At 43.1% G+C, this 19740-nt stretch overlaps 1 protein-coding gene across 1 annotated transcript in view; it reads right to left on the bottom strand.

Annotated features, from left to right (window-relative positions):
• Window positions 1–15469, bottom strand: part of HERC2 (HECT and RLD domain containing E3 ubiquitin protein ligase 2) — a 128009-nt gene extending 112540 nt beyond the window's left edge. The window contains exons 1-4 of the mRNA XM_054973254.1: window positions 15357–15469; window positions 13846–13957; window positions 5074–5188; window positions 2453–2590 (exon numbers count right to left, since the gene is read on the bottom strand). Of these exons, the coding sequence (XP_054829229.1) occupies window positions 2453–2590; window positions 5074–5188; window positions 13846–13917 (325 nt within the window). The 5' untranslated portion in view covers window positions 13918–13957; window positions 15357–15469. The remainder of the gene's footprint in view (window positions 1–2452; window positions 2591–5073; window positions 5189–13845; window positions 13958–15356) is intronic.
• Window positions 15470–19740: the final 4271 nt, after the last annotated feature.

Here is a 19740-nt window from a genome sequence, read left to right on the forward strand (position 1 = left end):
GCAAGCTATACACAATGTACACTCCAACTTGGAATCTGCCCCCACCCCCCACAAGAGTCAGCATACTTATTTCTTGGCACAATTATGTACAGAAAACTAAGAAAAGCACTTCCAAAAATGTTTTCTTGCCAATGAAACAGGAAGAGATGTTAGGGAAAGTAGAGAATTGACACCATGTATGTGCTAATGTTAAATTAAAATTAGCAGAAGCAAACCCAGAAAAGCCCCCAAAATGAAGCTAGTACAGCTTTCTGTTGTGCTGTTGTGTTAAATAAACTTTCTTCTTTACAGGGTGGGAGGGAACAGGACAAAGGGCAGCGTTTACAGCTCTGTCTCTAAGCTCCTCTGAATCTGTAAGTGACAGTGTAGGTTGCAGAGAGAAGTTTGGTTACCAAAAACTACTCCTCTCTCTCACTTTAAGGCCTTCTCTGGGAGAAGGATCTTATACTAAGTTACTGCTATGTATGTTTGCTTGCCATTGCCAGTGCTTGTGCCAAGTTGTTGGTTCTGCTAGATGGCTGATGTTGGTACTTGGTTCTATGTGGAGTTACCACATTGGCCCTGGGTTCTGCCTTGCTTCTTTAGAGTGACACTGGTTCTGCTGGACTTGCAACAGTGTCCTTTGCTTCATTTTAGTTCTTCTAGATTCTCCAGTTTGACATTGGTTCCACTGGGATTTTCTGGTTTGACATTGGTTCTATCAGGCTTTCTTGGCTCATCTTGCTTTGGGACTGGCCTTTGACCAGTGGTTGCCCCTGTGTGTTTGGTTAAGGTGTTGTTGTTTTTGCTGGAAAGCCATCTTGGAATCCCCCCCAGGGAAATATGGCGAGTGGAGGGGCACCTTGTTCAAGGGTCCACAGAATTGGGCCCCTGGGTCCAAACTTACTGAAAATGGGAGGATCAGTAGTGGACAGGAAGAACTACGTTCCTTATTGTGATGGAGTTTGCATAAACACATCCCCAGCACCCCAGCTAGGTTCCCTCACAGAGAATAATGGAGCCAAATGTATTTGAATTGCAGGGAAAAAACCCAGATTTGAATACTAGATCAGTATTTTTGTCCCTAATATCCAGAATACTCTGTGTGTGTGTGTGTGTGTGTGTGTGTGTGTGTCATATTCCAGATACCCAGATCCAAATAATACCAATTTTTTTAAGTGCACAGTACACCCCCTACAACCAGGTCTTAGAACTCTCCTCTTTCTGTAGAACATTCTAGAAATATCTATTCACAATACAGTACCTAAGAAACAGCAACCAACCTACTGAGGTTCCTTTTGACCTCAGTAACTAGATTTTTCAGGCATAAATATATTCTGGACATCTCTAAAGATTACTGTACTTCAGTTTTGTACCACTACAATACCTATTCTCCCACCTCTGGCTTCAAAACATCCATACAGGAGCAAGACTACTTGTTTAGGGCCAATGATGATAGAATACTATTTAGAAGATAGTCCTATTAACCATCTGAAGGAACAGAATTGCCGCTATGAATCTATGTTATAAGCACTAATGTTTGAATAGGAAAAGCACTTCTACAAGCACACAGAGAATCTGCTAGGGAGCCAGAATACATCAAGGATCTCCTGCACAGGTTAACTGCCAATTTCTATGCATTCAAAAGTTACAGCAGTCATCATAACATATGTAGCAGAAACATTGCATGGCACTTTGAAAAAGGGTTTCTGAGTTCATCTACAACCAGCAACATGCCACTCAATACCTTAAAAAAACATTTATGACAATAAACAGTTCCCGTTAGTTTCCAACTAAAACTGCTGGAGGCATCAGGGGACAGGGGACAGCAGCCAATGTGCCTAAATCTAGCTTTGATGAGATTCTCCTCTACAACAAAAAAGATTAGTTGAATTTTAATTATCATTTGTACAGTGTTTTGATTCCTGTGAACCACTTTGGGCTGAAAGGGGAGATAAAAATAAAATAAATAAAATATTGCCTATAACAATCTTAAACCAATCATACTAAACATGAGTTAATCATTCCACCAGAACAACCCTTTCTGATCAGAGTCCAGCACTAACATTGTGGGTTCAGTTTTGTTAGTTAAAGGTGTGAGGCTATTCCACAAACCAAACCATTACCCAAATGGGACAGAACGCACCTCACCCCTCTTGTCTTTGAGCATATATACACAATCCTCATAGCTCTTAATTCTTTTGTAGAACAGCAAGATCTGCTCCTAAAATATATAATCTAACACTTCTGCAGAAACAGAAGACCATACTGACAAGTATATCTGGTAGTATATTGCACAATGTAATATAAAACCAAAGACTAGTGTCACCTCAAAAACAAATATTTATTTCATTATGAGCTTTCTTGAGTCACAGTTCATGTTTTCAAATATGTGACTAACATGGCTACCCCTTCACAATATGATATAAAATTCTATTCCACAACAAGAAAACCCAGAAAGAGATTATATTACCTGGCTGTCTGCCCCAAACCCAGCTTTCAACAATTGATTTGGCTCTATAAGTAGGTAATGGAGTATCCTCTTCATCTTTCCTCTCTTTATCATTCTGTTCTTCTTTCTTTGATCCAGTCTGCCCTTCAGTGCTTTCATCTACAGAACAAATATAACTATGTAAATCATTTTTGTAATCTTTTTTGCATCAAGGAATTACTCAACTCATAATTGAAAATATCCTTCTGTGTCCTCAGATTCACACTGACAGCATCATTAAAAATAGGGGGGGAGCCCTGACCAGATAGCCCAGGCAAGCCCAATCTCGCCAGATCTTGGGGTCACCCTCGTGTAGTGACTGAATAGGATACCTCCAATGAAGACTAGGATTGCAGAGGCAGGCAACGGCAAACCACATCATAAGTCAGCTATAACTTGATAACTTGATGGCATTCTCTACCATCGGGGGGGGGGGGGGAGGGCATGGCAGGGGAGAGAAAGCAACACTAGCTTTACTGCATAGGTGCTACATCTCCTGTTTCACTGAGTAACTCTGTGACCATTTCTACTTAAAAATCTGAAACATTGTTCAGCCATACTCCAAAAGATAATTTTTTTCATCTGCAAACTGAAGTTCTATCACTGTTTCTGTAATAAAACTGATGCTGCAATTAATCAGGCTTTATATTTACATATGCTAAATAACAACTAGTTCTTCTGTTACAATAAATACATTAACAGATTTCACTGAATTTAAATAGGCAGCATGCATTACTTTAGGAAGGCTTTTTGCCATACAATTTAGCAACTAGTATGTATACATACCTCTAGAAAGTTGGATTTACTGCATTACTAAATTCATTCCTCTACTGTTAGCAGTCAGATCCCTTCCTCATACTGAAAGGGCAGTTTATGGATATGGAATATCATAAACCCTTTCGCAGACGTCCCAGACACTGCCTAGCCCCAGGCAGAATGGATGCCAGCTGGCTTGGAGGCTAGAAAGTTACCAAGCCATGAGTCACAGGGTGATGACTGACTGAACAGCCCCCATGGCCCGGAGAGAAGCAGAGATAATGTGGCTTTCTGAGTAGACATGGGCATGAATCGAAATACGGATCAAATTTTGTGATGAATCAGGCCAATTCGTGTTTCGCGAAACACATTTTGTGGGGCCATGGTTTTCATGAAATTCACGCCTTTTTAGCCTGATTCGTTCGATTCATTAATGATTCATGATGCCAGACAGGCTGGCGCCGATCCATTAAGTCCCTAGGCAACATAGGCTCGGAATGTCTGCAGACCTTTTGTTGACATAGGAAACTCCAGTCTTAGCCCACATAACCTTGATAGGCAGCTCTCTCTGCCAACTGGAGAGCTTCCATTCCGCCATATACAGCAAGGAGCAGGGGGGTTAATCCCCTAGGCAACTGAGATGGGCCTTCTGTAACCATGGGAACACCAATCTCATCCCTCCAAACTGTGTTAGGCAAGTCTGTCTGCCAACCAGAGACCTCCTGTTCTGCTCTATGCGAGCATTTCTTATATAAGGCACAGTTCTCTGCCTCATGCTTTTCAGTTTCAGTAGACAGAGAGAGAGGGAGGACCTCTTGCTGGGATTTGGAGTGAGAGAGTGGAATTGGGAGCTTTTGGCTGGATTTGTTGCCATTTTAAAAGAGACTGAAAAGCCTCTTTCTTATTTTCAGCTCTTGGCCTTGCTGGGAAGGTCATTGGGTGAGGGTGCCTTCTTTCCTCCATCCCGCCCAACTCCAGTCTCAGGGCATTGCCTGGCTCTGGCGCTAGCTTGACTGAGGCCTACCTTTTTCCCTTTAATTTTCTTTGTTTATATTCTTATTTAGAGCATTTCTTCTTGCTGGCTTGTTGGGTGAGGGTGGGTGGAAGAGAGCCTGCTGATGTCTCCCTGCAAGTTTGGCATCTCTGGGTATGAAGGGGGCCATTGACGTGCCCTGGGTTCTGATGAATCACGAAACTAAAAAATTGTTTCATGAAATGGGACAATTTTGTGAAAGTTCATCATTCATGGAATGCGACAAAACACGAAACGCTCGTTTCATTTTTTTCCCATTTTGTACCCATCTCTATTCCTGAGGAGACTCCCAGCTTAATCCCATTAATGCCCTTCCGTGCTTCCCCTCACCCACCTAACCTAATCAGGCTATTCAGCAAACCTGACAGCCTTCCTGTCCAACAATTACCAGGTCATCAAGCTATATTTATACCTATAGTCCAGCCCAGATAGTCATATGGTGGGCACCCAGAATGCTATCTCACTCTGTTCCATTCACACAAGTGTGGGAGGTTGATTTTTGTCAACTCCCCTATCTTGCTGCTGCCCATGATGCCACACTGTATACTGTTTGAAGGAAGAAGTAGAACCTCAGCTATGCCTGGAGGGGGATTGTCAGAGGGTGGCAGAAAGAAGGCAGCAACAAAAACCCCTTTTGTAAATTTGCTCCATTCACAGTAGTAGTAAATCCAACCAAATAAACTGTAAATCATGGTGAATCCTCTGTATTCATTAAAAATTAACTTTTAATCCTTAATTAATATACATTAAATACTCCTTAACTAATATATATTTTCCCTCTATAATTGGGATAAGTGAGAAAAAGGGAACCCACCTTTCCGTGGAGAAGCTTCACCACTTTGGGAAATTTCTGAACCAGTGTATACGATTTCACCATCTTTCACCATTTCATTCCACAGGCCACAGAGTCCATCCCGTGTAAAAGCAAGCTTTTTGAAGGGGAAAAAAAACAATTATAATGAGTTTTGATATCTGCTTCCTAGAGTACCACAAAAATATTTCTTTTGTACTCCAATCCTCAAGTCACCAAAGCAACTGCTACAATTAATCAACAGTACAATTAGGTAATTTGGAACTTTAAATTGGTATCTGAACAGCTGAGTTACCTGTGTTCTGCTAACCTCAGCAACATAATTTTTTAAAAAAATAAACATGTTAGACTGTGATGCAGCAGCAACTAAGGCCTGGTTTTCACAAACATCAGTTAGAGTGGTTAAATTGGTTCTGGAATATATTATTTCAGACTGGGGTTCAAATCATTCCCAGACAAACCTGGGACAACATGAACTGATAAAGATATAATATAACTCAATAAAACAAAACTTGTACTTGATGCTGATTTGCTTCTCTTGTGGAGCAATAAAAGACTTCTGTTTATTTTTTTACAAGCACTCATCGACATACACACATGCACGTATTTTACAGGTATTACTGCAAAGAGCTGAAGTGGGGGGATGCATTGCTCCCCTCTTACTGCTATGTATAAAGGGTGAATCCAGCACACTGATTCCGTGAGTGGAAAGAATTCAGCCCATGCAGCGCAGTTTTCTTGGTTCTGCCTCTCCCATGCAAGCTTGAAATTCCTCCTAAGTCCTGTTACTGGGGGTCCCCAACCCATAAAACTATGCTATGACAGTGTCTAGTGATGAAGGAATGAGAGTAGAGCTGCAACCCCTAAGCATAACTGCCTTCACAAGGTTGTTGTGAGGATAAAATGGAGGAGAATAGACATGGACATGAATTGAAATACAAAGCAAATTTTGTCACGAAATGAGCCATTTCATGTGTCACGAAACAGCATTTTGTGGGGCTGCAATTATCACAAAATTCACAACTTTTTGGCCTGTTTCATTAGTTTCGTGAATGATTCATAACTGCAGACAGGCTGGTGCCGATCCATTGATCCCCTAGGCAACAATGGGCCCAGACCTTTTATTGCCATTGGAAACTCCAATCATAGCCCACTTACCCTTGATTGGTAGCTCTCCTAGCCATCTGGAGAGCTTCCATTCTGCCCTATACAGTCAGGAGCTGGGGGTCAATCCCCTAGGCAACCAAGGAGGTAGGCCTTCTGTAGCCATGGGCACACCAATCTCACCCTTCCAAACCCTGTTAGGCAAGTCTGTCAGCCAACCACAGACCTCCTGTTCTGATCTATGTCAGCATTTTGCTGGGGTTGGAGTGGGAGAGTGTGTGGAAGGATTTGGGATTGTGCTTTTGGCTGCTGCTGCTTTAAAGAGACTGAAAGAAGCCTCTTATTTCCAGCTCTTGGCCTTGCTGTGGGAAGATCCTTGGGTGAGGGTGCCTTTTGTCCTCCACCACACCCCACCCCTCACTCTATCTTCCTGGCCCAGCTCCACCACAGTCAGACCAGTGGGTCCCCACTGGAGAGAAAGGCAGGGTGTAAATGAAATAGTCTACATATACACTGATACAAAGTTAATCATGCATGTGGATGCAAAGGGCCTTACTTCAGAGTATATATGCATGGGACTGAGCCAAGAGAAACTTCAAAACATATGTGGATAACAGTGGATATTTTTCCACCATACTGCGGTGCAGTATTTAATTATCCACTCATCTGATCAGCTCATGGAGAATCAAAAGCCAGAACCATTCTGCCTAATATGCAGAGAAAATCTGATAACCATATTTTGGGCATTGGAACCTGCATATGGAACTCTGCTTGTATTACAGGTGGTAGTCAGTATCATTTCAGACTGCAGCTGGAGGATCAGGGAGGTGACACTTAAATGCTTCTATCCTTGCAAACAGAAAACAGCACGGCAAGCAAAGATAAGGAAAAGAATCTTTTGCTCTACTTCCTAACGCTCTGTTTTTATCAAAAGAACATTCAAAGCTAGAATTAAGGATGTGTAATCCAGGTCCAGGATTTGGGGAATGAAAGAGATTACCAATCTGGCTAAATCTTGCTTTCCTAAATCAAATCAGAAAATCTAGGTTCAAACTGGGAACCTGGAACCAGGCCCCTAGATAAATCCAGGTTAATCCAGGAAATGGTACTTCAGCCTCAGGCTGGCTCCTTCCTGGACTTCTTCCATTATTTTTTTCCCAAGAGAGGAGGGGGAGAAAGAGTGAGGCAGGGAGAGGGGAGTAGGTGGCCAATCTGTGCAGCTTTCCTGCCTACCTGGCTTCTGTGAATGACACTGGTTCAGTTGGGCTAAATTGCAAGTGTCCCTTGCTTCAGTATGGTTTGGCTGGAATTTGCCGTTTTGACATAATTCTCTGGTTTGATGTTGGTTTTGATTCACTTTGATTCTGAGACAATTCCATTTCCTTGCTTCAGTTTGGTTCTGTTGGGCTTTCTCTAGTTTGAGGCTTGCATTTGGGAGAGTGCTTCTGGCCAGTGGCTGCCTTGCTCCTGTGCGTTTTGACCTGAAAGCCAGTTTGGATTTTTTTTCTGCCATAGGAAACAATGGAGAGTGGCTGTGGGCAACTTGTTCAGGGGGCGCTTGAGTAGTGGAGGGCTGCAGTTTGGTTCTGTTGGGGTTTCTGTGTGTTGAGCTTGCACTTCAGAGTGTGCCTTGGCCATGGCAGCCTTGCCCCAGTGTGTTTCTGTAACAGGAGTCAGCTTTGACTTTTTCCTGCCATAGGAAACAATGGAGAGTGGCTGGGGGCACCTCGTTCAGGGGCCCCACAGAATTGGACCCTGGGGTTCACTCTTTCTGAAACTTGAGGGGTGCTTAGAGTACAGTCAGGAGTAGGTTCTCTGTAAATTTGGTGGAGTTTGCTTGAAAAATGACACACACACACACACACACACACACACAGAGTCCATCGGATAGCCCCAGATAGGGTTCCCCATAGAAAATAATGGACAAATAAATCCAGGATGTTCTACTCTTGCCAAATTGGACTACAGCACCTTACCCAGAATCTGGATTTTTTTGTTTGTTTGTTTCCCTGGAACCCAGATAAGGATTTCCTAAAGGGGGGGGTGTTGGGGGGGCGTGCTGCACACCCCCTAGCTAGAATTTCCCACCAGCAATCTGAAGTGGAATTGTCCATTCTACAATCTCAGGACTCCAACATGACATGGTTATCATTCTTTTGCACAAGTGAACCACGAGTTTCCAAAGCAAACCAGGAACCCCAAAGATCCACACTGCCCCCTCCTTTGTCATCTAACATTAAGACTGAAAACTATGACAAGGAAATAGGATGGAAGAGTTGGAAATGCGAGCATGAGGATGCCTTATAGAGATGCCCAGGATTGAACTTGAGTCCTCCTGCATTCAAACAGATGATCTACTTCTGAGCCACAGCCTCGTCCCTTCAAAAGAGTTCAACCAATCAGGAGCAGCAAAGAAATAATGTCCTGAAGAGGTATTTGAAACACTGAGCTTCAACAGGGGTCCATCTTCAGTGATAGACAAAATTTATTTCATGTAAAAAAAGTTTGTCAAGAATAAAATGTCTCTTGATTAAACTGAACATTCCAGGATGAATCAACCTGCCTGATGTAATTTCAAGATATTAGATGTGTGCACCACTGTAAAGTATCACAATCATCCCAAGGTGAAAGATTTTTAGGGACTTTTGTTTCCCCTTAGAAACTGAATTTTTGGTTTTAAATTATAAGGTTTACTATAAGTTTGACCAACTTACACTTAGAAAAATGCTTGTTGCCTGCCCTGCATAATATTAGCTGCCTTGGGGACCCTATTTGAGTACAATAAACATATAAATAATCAATCAAGTTAAGATTTTAGTTTTACCTCAGCTACAAAAGCATTTAAACTTTCATTTGGACTCAAGAATATCGGAAGAGCCAGTATGCTGTAGTGATTCTGAGTGTCAGATTAGGTTATGGGAGGCCCTGGTTCAAATCACCACTCTGCCATGGAAGCTCACTGGGTGATTTTGGGCCAGGCACACCCTCTCATCCTAAACCTACCTCACAGGGTTGTTGTGAGGGTAAAATGATGTGAGCCACTTTGGGTAATCCCTGGGGAGAAAGTTAGGGTATAAATAAAGATAATAAATTTGCAACAATAAATTAGTTGCTATCAATTACAATGATCATCATATTCCTGGTAAAGGTGAACTAAACCCCAGGATAAGTAAACCTTAGTATAGTCTTTCAGTGTTCTACATCTGCCAAGCTAATTGTTTTTAAAACGAAGATAGAACCCAGTTGTCACCAAGGAGCTCAAAACACCTCATTGTACTAAAGTCCTACATATACCTCAGCAATGGCAACTCTGTGCTCTTTTTTCCCCAACAGATCTAACCAACTACCTAATTTCCATCTTAATAATTGCAACTAGGGTTGTGCAATTCGGGTATATGATACCCGAAAAAAACCCGAAACAACCTGTTTCCCGGATGCCTGGGGGAAGCATTTTCCAACCGAATCAAGCCAAAATTGGTGGGGACCTTCCTCTAACTCCTCTCTAACAACCCCCCAAGTTTCAGACCGATTGGACTTTGGGGGGCCATGTTATGGCCCCCCAAACCAGGTCCCCCTATCCTCGCCTAAAAAAGGGAAACGTGAACGTCTTTTTAGCTTGCTGCTGCTAATCTTCTTCATTATTTCCTATGGGGAAAAAATGAAGAGGCAGGCTTGTCTTGCCAGGGGTGGCATTTTGCATGCAAAATGCCCCCCAACCCTCAGGGGCCCTTCTCCCACCTTTCCTCCCACCCCCCACCAAGGCACAGCTTGCTCCCACCTGGGGGGGGCATTTCATGCCCTCCCCAAGTAGGTGCTCTTTTCTCTACTACTTACAGCTGGGGGAGGCTTGTCTTGCCAGGGGTGGCATTTTGCATGCAACCCCCAGGGGCCCTTCTCCCACCTCTACTCCCACCCCCCACCAAGGCTCAGCCAGCTCCCACTGGGGGGGCATTTCATGGCCTCCCCAAGTAGGTGCTCTCAGCCCCCAAAGTCCACCCCCTACAGCCCCACACAAACCCAATTCCCCCCCCAGCTGCCACACACAGACCCAAATCCCCACATTAGCCCCTCACAGACCCAAATCCACCCCCAGCAGCCCCACACCCATAACCCCAGGAACAGGCTGGCAAAGGCCAGCCCTCTCCCTTTGTTCCCTATGCTGGGAACTTCTAAACTCTCTTTCCCTGGGCAATTCTGCACAGCCCAGGGGTGCCACAATGGTGGGCACACTTCTGAGTGCCAGCTGGTCCCCGTGAAAGAGCACCTGAACCACAGACACCCTCCCTCAAATTCCCCCACCACCTACAGAGATGGCTGGCCGGCCAGCCAGCCCCATTGTTCCCTATGATGGGAACCAACTGCACAACAAAGAATAAAACATGAACAACACAAAATAAAGTTTTTTAAACATTATTTTCTCCCTTTCAAAGTACAAGTAGGCAAAGCATTATGACACATTACACCAGCAGTCCCCCACACAGAAAAATTAACACAACTCGCTTAACATCAGAGAATCACAAAAACACAATTCCTGTCAAAAACACTTTATTTCTTTAACTGCTTTAGGTTACACAGCAGGGGGGGCACACCATTCCAGCATTCCACCTCACAAAAATAACACAACTCACTTAACATCAGAGAATCACAAAAACACAATTCCTGTCAAAAACACTTTATTTCTTGAACAGCTTTAGGTTACACAGCAGGGGGCACACCAAAGGGCATGGCAGCAGTATCTTACACAAAAATAACACAACTCACTTCACATTAAAGAATCACCCAAAAAAAATGCTGTCAAAAGCACTTTATTTCTTTAACTGCTTTAGGTTACACAGTAGGAAGGCACAACAGGGCATGAAAGCAGTGTACTACTCAAAAATAACACAACTCACTTCACATCAGAGAATCACCCAAACACAATTGCTGTCAAAAACGGTGAAGTGGGTTGCATTATTTTGTGTAGTACACTGCTATCATACCCTGTTGTGCCCTTTGTGCCCAAAGTCCAATCGGTCTGAAACTTGGGGGGTTGTTAGAGAGGAGTTAGAGGAAGGTCCCCACCAATTTTGGCTTGATTCGGTGGGAAAATGCCTCCCCCAGGCATCCGGGAAGACGGAGGCATTTTCCCATTGAAAAACCCGAAACAACCCGAAACAATACCCGAACTGCTAAACCCGAAATGGCTAGCCGTTTCGGGTTTTGCTGTATCCGAAACGGATTCTTGTTTCGAGTAAACCCGAAACGAGAAACCCGAAACGGTGTGCCTTTGCACACCCCTAATTGCAACCCAGGGTGTTTAAGCAAAGACATCCAATATGAATATGGGAGGACTCAGAAAACTATTTACTGGGTTCATTTGGATAACTACTGACATTTGCACTAACTTGCACATTTATCATTGAACATCAATATTTTGAGGATAGCATCAAACATGCTTAAAAGATATGTTCAAATTAGTCAAATTGTATAATTTCTCAGTGAGATGTGTCAGGGCAGTGGAAACAAAATCCTCCCCCCCTCCTGCTCAACTCCCCACAGGGTCAAGCACAGAAGCCACTCAGCACCGTGAGTTGGCTGAGGAACATTATAAAGAGCTGCACAACAGCCAGCCAATTAATGGCTGGCTGGGGTGCAACTCTTTATAAGGGTCAAGCCCCTACTAATAGCTAGCCCTTTGACAATCAGCTGTCTCACAATCAGCTGATGGAAAGCTCTACCCTGAGGGGAGTAACAAGGCAGAAATTGGTCAGGAGGCCCTACTGATCCCTCCCAAGCTGGGCCACCTAAGACTTCTAGATAGAAGGAAGCCACTGGGCATGCCCCAGGCCTGGCTAGCCTTCAAAAGGCTTGAGGAAAGAAATCAAGGTGGACAGATGAGCTCTGACTCCCAGCTCAGAAGGGACTAGAGGTAGAGAACAGGTGAACTAGGGTAGCATCCAACCCACCCCTCTCTGTCTAAAGTCAAAGGAAGGCACTTAAGCCAAATTGGACCCTGATGCATGAGAGCTAGGGCCAAAATTCCACATCCTACAAGGCCCACTAAGCGATAATGTATAAAATTAGTTAAAACTGGATGGCTTTTCCACTGATAGCACAAAGAAAAATAACAGTAAAACAAACTGTCTTGATATTTAGCAGGCCCATGGTAAACTATACTAAAATGACCTAGCAGTGCAATCCTATACAGAGTTACTCTAGTCCAAGTCCAAATCAATGGGTTTTTGGACTGGGTTAACTATGCATAGGACTACACTAAAAATGTACAATTAGTGTTAAAAACAAAAAATATACAACTACTTAAATACTGTATTTCAACTTGAGCCTCAGTAAGAAATGTAGACTATAAATAAATTAAATAAATGCAAAAAAGAAATTAAGTTGATCACTTTCCTGGCCAAGCTTCTTGAGATACATAGCCCTTGATATTTTGTAACAGATCCTAAGGTAGTATTAGTGTGTTGCTATAAAAGCTGTCCACTCTCTCGTCATCCCCAGAACCAAGAAGCAAAATACATCTGCTTCCACCTCATCTTTCCTGTAGAATAAGTAAAAGGCACCTGCACAAACACCAACTTTAGCATTCTTATATTACACATGGTGGTGGAAAGTGCCAGCAAGTCATAGCTGACTTATGGCGACCCCTACTGGGGCTTTGAAGACAAAGAGACTAGGAGAGGTAGTTTACCATTGCCTGCTTCTGCACAGTGACTTTAATCACTGGTTAGTTTTTGAGATCTGATGAGATCAGGCTACCCTGGGCTATCCAGGTCATGGCAAGAGCCAGTTTGATGTAGCGGTTAAGAGCAGCAGGACTCTAATCTGGAGGACAAGGTTTGATTCCCCACTCTTCCACTTGAAGCCAGCTAAGTGACCTTGGGTCAGTCACAGCTCTCTTAGACCTCTTTCAGCACCAACCACCTCACAGGGTGATTGTTGTGAGGAAAATAACACACTTTGTAATCCGCTCTGAGTCTGGCATTAAGTTGTCCTGAAGGGAGGTATATAAATTGAGTGTTATATTATTATTATATTAAGCATCCCTACACAGATAGTAAATGTAACACTTCTCCTTTAATCACTACCTCCATCTGAGTTAAAAGAAGATCAAAATGTCAAGCAAAGATTGACAGTGCAATCCTGCAGTTATTCCAGTCCAAGTCTCCTCGTTTCTAAAGATCACAGTTGGAGTGGGTAACAGTTGCAGCTTCAGTGACCTGAACAAGTTCACAGACTACTCTTTACTCTCCCTTCATTATCCACCTAAAGATCTACTATTCAAAATCTATTGCTGCTAGTGCCAAAACCCATTTTCTTAACCATAATCAGGAAGAATACAAGTGTTCCATTAACAGAACAAGTCAGCAATGGACCAAAGGTATTTATAGTACTCTTCCCAGAACTATCATAGGATAGTGTCTAAATATGAGCTCAAATGCTTAATAGGAATGTTAAATGTAATTCAATATGACTTCGAACAACATTTTAAGCACTCCCATTTCACAACTCTATGTTTTCATTTTTTTTGTTGAGCAATTGTAATATCAGTATGCTTGCAAACTGCTTATCAGCATGGATGCTCCAGGCATGTTCTTTCATTAGTAAACTGGCTATATTTATTTTACACTTTCACTCAACAAATTATCATCCTAAATACTGAAAAGGTGTTCTTACCTGCAAGTCTGTCTTCAGCCATTTGGAGTCAAATCGAGTCTGTGCAACCAAAGAAAAGGATTCAGAAGACATCTTCCCTTTCCCAGTCAGCCTTTTCAGGTAACTGGACAACCTGTCACAAAAATACACATATTATTAGAGATTAGCATCTACAGATATTTTCTTGTCACATAATACACCCCACTGATGGTTTCCACCTTATGTAAAAGCCACATGAAGAGGCTCCTCGAGCAGGCGGCATCATACATCCACTGATAGTGTGCAAGCTGGTAAATAATAATATTATAATAATAACAACATTCGATTTATATACCGCCCTTCAGGACGACTTAATGCCCACTGAGAGCAGTTTACAAAGTATGCTATTATCCCTACAACAAAACTCCTTGTGAGGTGGGTGGGGCTGAGAGAGCTCCAGAGAGCCACGACTAGCCCAAGGTCACCCAGCTGGCTTCAAGTGTAGGAGTGGGGAATCAAACCCGGCTCTCCAGATTAGAGTTCCGCACTCTTAACCCCTACACCAAACTGGCTCTATTCAAGCCACACTCATCTCCTCCCAAAAGAGTCTCCTCATCTCCTCATCACCATCCCATAAGAAAATTGTGGTGCTGTCCTTCAGATTTGTAATTGGTGCAAGAAATATATAATTGATTAATGCTTATGCAAGCCAACTAATACAAACCATTCACCCTACTTCACCCTGAAAAAACAATTATGGGAGTGGGGGGAGCTAGGCAGCTTACTCTGGAAAAGGAAAGAGTTCCAGGTGTCTTCTCTGGTCCCATCATCTATATACCAACCTAACTCCATAAGGAGGTGGATATGGTCTCAACAGGTAGATTTTCTGCTGTTTCAAGCTGGGGAAAAATCTCTTTCTGCTCATTAGCAACTAAAAAAAATGGAGGAGAGGGAAGAGATTTGCAATTCTGGGCATCATCAACCTACAAGGCCAAAAACTCAAAATGCAGCGCTTGCAGAGCATCGCTGAATACCAAAACAGAATTTTTGTGGGGGGGGGGAGTAGAGAAGACTAAAAAAAATCATTTTGCATCAAAGCAGATTCTCCCCACTAGCATGGACCCAAACAGCGCCTCCCCAAACACGCACTAATTCACACCGAGCCCTTTGAAGCTCCAAATACAAAATACCTTCCTCTCCGTCGGGGGCAGAAAAAAAATCTTCCCGCATCCCCCTCCCCCCAAAAAACCTACGAAAGGTACCCAAACATGCAAACTGCCCTCAGCTCCCCAACACAAAGCTACGGAGACCCCTCGAGATGAAACCTAGGCTCGGGTCTGATCTCCTCCCTACACTGGCAAGCACACAATGTAGGCGCACCAACACACGCCTGGTTCCCAGCGAGAAGCTCGGGCCCCGCCCTCAGAATTGCCTCCCCTGGGAACGAGAGCCCCGGCGACAGGCCCGCTCCCCCGCCACCCCTGGCGGCTGTGAGGCCTCCAGCCGTCCGCCTCCATCCGGCCTCGGGGGTCTACAGCGGCCCCGCCTCTCACCGGCTCGAAGGAGACCCCTGCGGAGAGCCCGGCGGGCGCCCACCCGGCCTTCTTCTCCCCTTGGGCGCGAGGGGAGGGCGCAATGGCCGCAGCGGCGACCTGTCAGCTGCCCGCCAGCGAATCCCCCTCCCAGCTCTTCGCCTCCCCCAATTCCCGGCCGAACCGGATGGAGGTGAAGCCCCCTCCTCCCTCCGGGCCAATCAGAGCACACCGCTTGGTTCAGGTTCCACCAATGTCAGGCGAGGAGGAGGCGGGATGTTTCTTCCTGAGAAATCATAGAGTGAAGCCGGCAAGAAGTGGCTGGAAGCTTAAGACGGTGGCGGCTTTGGTGATTTGCGGTGAGTCCACGGTGGGAGCGATACATATTTGCATTCCAGGGGTTAGTCGATAGAGCAAACTAAAACAAGAGCTGAGTGCCACTTCAGAGATCATATAGACCCAATGGGTCACTCACTGCCTTTATGCTAGAACGGAAGGAAGGGGGTGGTAGAAAGGCAGGTTTAAAAACAAGATCCAGGCCGATTTTAACAACAGGCTTTTTTCTAAACGGGGTGATTTGAGGTTTCTTTGATATTAGTCTAGCTCTGCTGATGTTTACATCAACGTAATAGTTATGTGAGTGAAGTCATTTTTTAAGTGTACTGGTGTCTATGGGAAATAAAAATGGGGAAAGGGTTATGAGAGATCTAAATTATGAGTGATCTTAGTTTGTGTACTTGCCTTTAATTTTTTGTTGTTTTTTTCAGCAAAAAATATACATCAGCAACAAAAACAAAACTGCTAAACTCAAGGAATTGTATTTCATGGGACTGGCATCATTGTATTCAGTATTGTTTCATACTGATGTCCCTGTTCTAAAATATTTTGAAAAAGTATTGGCAATAATCTACAAAACACATGCTGTAGATTTATCTTGGTGAAGTGTCTTAGTCTTCAGGGGGCCTTCAAATATATTAAATCAATAAGAAACTACATCCTTCCTATCAATCTGTCTCATAATTTTTTTTATAAATATAGTATCAACAAAAAGGACTAGCAGTGCAATCCTAAGCAGTATTGTAGGCTTTAAGTCAATGAGCTCAGAAGGGTGCCACTCCTTAGGATTGTGCTGTAAATAATTAACCGTGTAAGAGTTAAAACATTTTCCTGGTAGTAAGCCCCATTGAATAGACCTGAGTAGGATTCTAATGCCAATTAAAGGCATCAAAAAGCAGCCACAGCATCAATCAAAGGACTATTTTATGTCAAAAAAGTCTTGAAATTTTAGAACAAACGTTTTTACTTGTGTCTAAAGTTCAATAAAGAATGTGCTAAGCAAGTAGCTGGGAACAGAATGCTACTGGCAAAACAGAATGAGTAAACATACTTCCTTTGTGAAGATGGGGCACCCAGAACAGCACTTCTGAATAAGATCTTCACAATCCAACAGGTATGTATAGAAACAGATGTCTCTTTGGATATCCTAGTCCCAGAAGTTCAAAAACTCTGGGTAGAGGGGTTTTTCCCCCCAGAAATCCATAAAATTCTTCATATTGAGGTCATTGTAGACTCAAGTGTAGCTTTTCTGAAAACTTGCATAAACTTTCCTAATATAATACTCTACAATGAACAGTTTTTCAAGATTTACGTAAAGCAAACAATTTCAAAGTTTTATTTATTTATTTATTTATTCAATTTATATACCGCCCAGCCCCAGGGGCTCTGGGCGGTGAACAGTTAAAAACGATAAAAACAAGAACTAAAATCAATATACAAATAATAAAACAAATTAACAAAGTGCAGTGGTGGGGAGAACCCTCCCCCACCCCAAAGGTGGGAGGCCGACATGGCACCGCCCCCTTCAATCACCGAACGCCTGGCGGAACAGCTCTGTCTTACAGGCCCAAACAGAGAATTAGGCCGTCCCTGTAATAAACTATGATGCAAAAAGGAGGGAGGTGAATCCCACAGGGAACAAAAGAATCAATTTCATACCATTTATAATACAATGAGTCAATTTATAAGTGCAATTGAAAGTGCAAAGTGCTGACAATTCATAAATATTACCACAGTATAACAAATTCATAAATATCCATTCACAAATATCCATACAAGTCCATGCAAGGCAACATTTCATATATGAGCATTCTCCAAATAGTCCATAGCTTCCGGGTAAATCCTTGATGAAACAGTTTTTTACTTTCTTTCCAGATCTTCTTTCTTATGCATTCATAAATGTAAAGTAGAAAGGCTTTCCTGCCATGAGGTAAGTTATAAAAACAACAGTCGACCTCACCCCTGCAAAACACTCGTGGGGTGAGTTGTAAAGGCAGCAGTAAATCTCATTTCTGCGTAACCTTCTCCTGTATAGCAATAATGAGGTCAGTTGTAAAAGCAGCAGTAAACCTCATTCCTGCATAACCCTCAATCTGTGGCCGGCTGCAAGCAGATTTCGCGCTTGCTTCTTCAGGAGTCTATTTCAAAGCCCCCATGGGGAACACCCCTAAGGACTTAAATCACTCAACCCGGACAAGGCGGCGATGTTTCTTCACGCGCCTGTCAAAAAAGTCTTGAAATTTTAGAACAAACGTTTTTACTTGTGTCTAAAGTTCAATAAAGAATGTGCTAAGCAAGTAGCTGGGAACAGAATGCTACTGGCAAAACAGAATGAGTAAACATACTTCCTTTGTGAAGATGGGGCACCCAGAACAGCACTTCTGAATAAGATCTTCACAATCCAACAGGTATGTATAGAAACAGATGTCTCTTTGGATATCCTAGTCCCAGAAGTTCAAAAACTCTGGGTAGAGGGGTTTTTTCCCCCAGAAATCCATAAAATTCTTCATATTGAGGTCATTGTAGACTCAAGTGTAGCTTTTCTGAAAACTTGCATAAACTTTCCTAATATAATACTCTACAATGAACAGTTTTTCAAGATTTACGTAAAGCAAACAATTTCAAAGTTTTATTTATTTATTTATTCAATTTATATACCGCCCAGCCCCAGGGGCTCTGGGCGGTGAACAGTTAAAAACGATAAAAACAAGAACTAAAATCAATATACAAATAATAAAACAAATTAACAAAGTGCAGTGGTGGGGAGAACCCTCCCCCACCCCAAAGGTGGGAGGCCGACATGGCACCGCCCCCTTCAATCACCGAATGCCTGGCGGAACAGCTCTGTCTTACAGGCCCGGCAGAACGATAATATGTCCCGCTGGCCCGGGTTTCCATTGACAGAGCGTTCCACCAGGCTGGGGCCAGGACTGAAAAGGCCCTGGCCCTGGTTGAAGTGAGGTGGGCTTCCTTAGGGCCGGGGACCACAAGTAAATATTTATTCGCTGATCGAAGCGATCTCCGGGGAACGTACAGGGAGAGGCAGTCCCGAAGATATGCCGGTCCCAACCCACTCAGGGCTTTAAAGGTAAGAACCAACACTTTGAACCTGATTCGGAATTCAACCGGAAGTCAGTGCAGCTGGCGCAGGACAGGTGTGATGTGTGACTGGTAATGTATACCAGTCAGGACCCGTGCCGCCGCATTCTGGACCAGTTGTAGTTTCCGGATCAGGCCCAGGGGTAGCCCAGCGTAGAGTGAGTTACAGTAATCTAGCCTGGAGGTGACCGTTGCATGGATCACTGTTTTGAAAATGTCAAACAACAGCTATGGTACTAAAAAAATACAGCATTTAGCTTTGGTGGACAAAACTGACATTTCAAATTACATTGTCTTAAAATCAAACTATGCTTGATACCTTTAAAAACTTGGACTCCTTTCTTCTACTGTAAGCACCTTTTTTCTAGTCAAGCACATTTTAAAATTGTCTACTATGTGTGACTATTAATCAGTGAAAAGCTTCTCTTGTTGACTGACTCTCAAAATATTTCTCTATTAAATTATAATGTACACAAACTTGTTTGTTCATTGTGCATCAGTATTTATTTAAAATATTTTTTAAAGGTGGTCCTGTGGTTGAGCAAACATTTGAATAGGTAGAGCATGTAGGTTAAAGTTTTCACTCCTCCAGTAACCTTGTTAACATTTGGAAAACACAACAACAACCTATTACCAGCATTAGTGGCTAGGCTGTGCTCTGGTGACATCCTGTGGTTATACTGTAAAACTAGGAGAGTCTAGGGGTAAAACTACCATACGTTGGAATCTGAAATAGGATCTCCAATATGTAGAGTAATTTTAACAAAACTTGTAGGGATCAAAGCAATGGCACTGGAGCTGCTACGATTTCCAGACTTTCCTTATCCTAACCACAGTAGTCTCTTTCTCATCCCTCTCCATTTTACAAGGATGAGTAAGAGAGGAGAGAAATACATATCTCAAAAAAATCTAGAGGCAAGAATATGCTATAACCAACGTTTTTCTGCCAGTATAAAATCAAGCTTGTTCA

Source organism: Eublepharis macularius, chromosome 3, assembly GCF_028583425.1.
Source record: "Eublepharis macularius isolate TG4126 chromosome 3, MPM_Emac_v1.0, whole genome shotgun sequence".
NCBI lineage: Eukaryota > Metazoa > Chordata > Lepidosauria > Squamata > Eublepharidae > Eublepharis > Eublepharis macularius.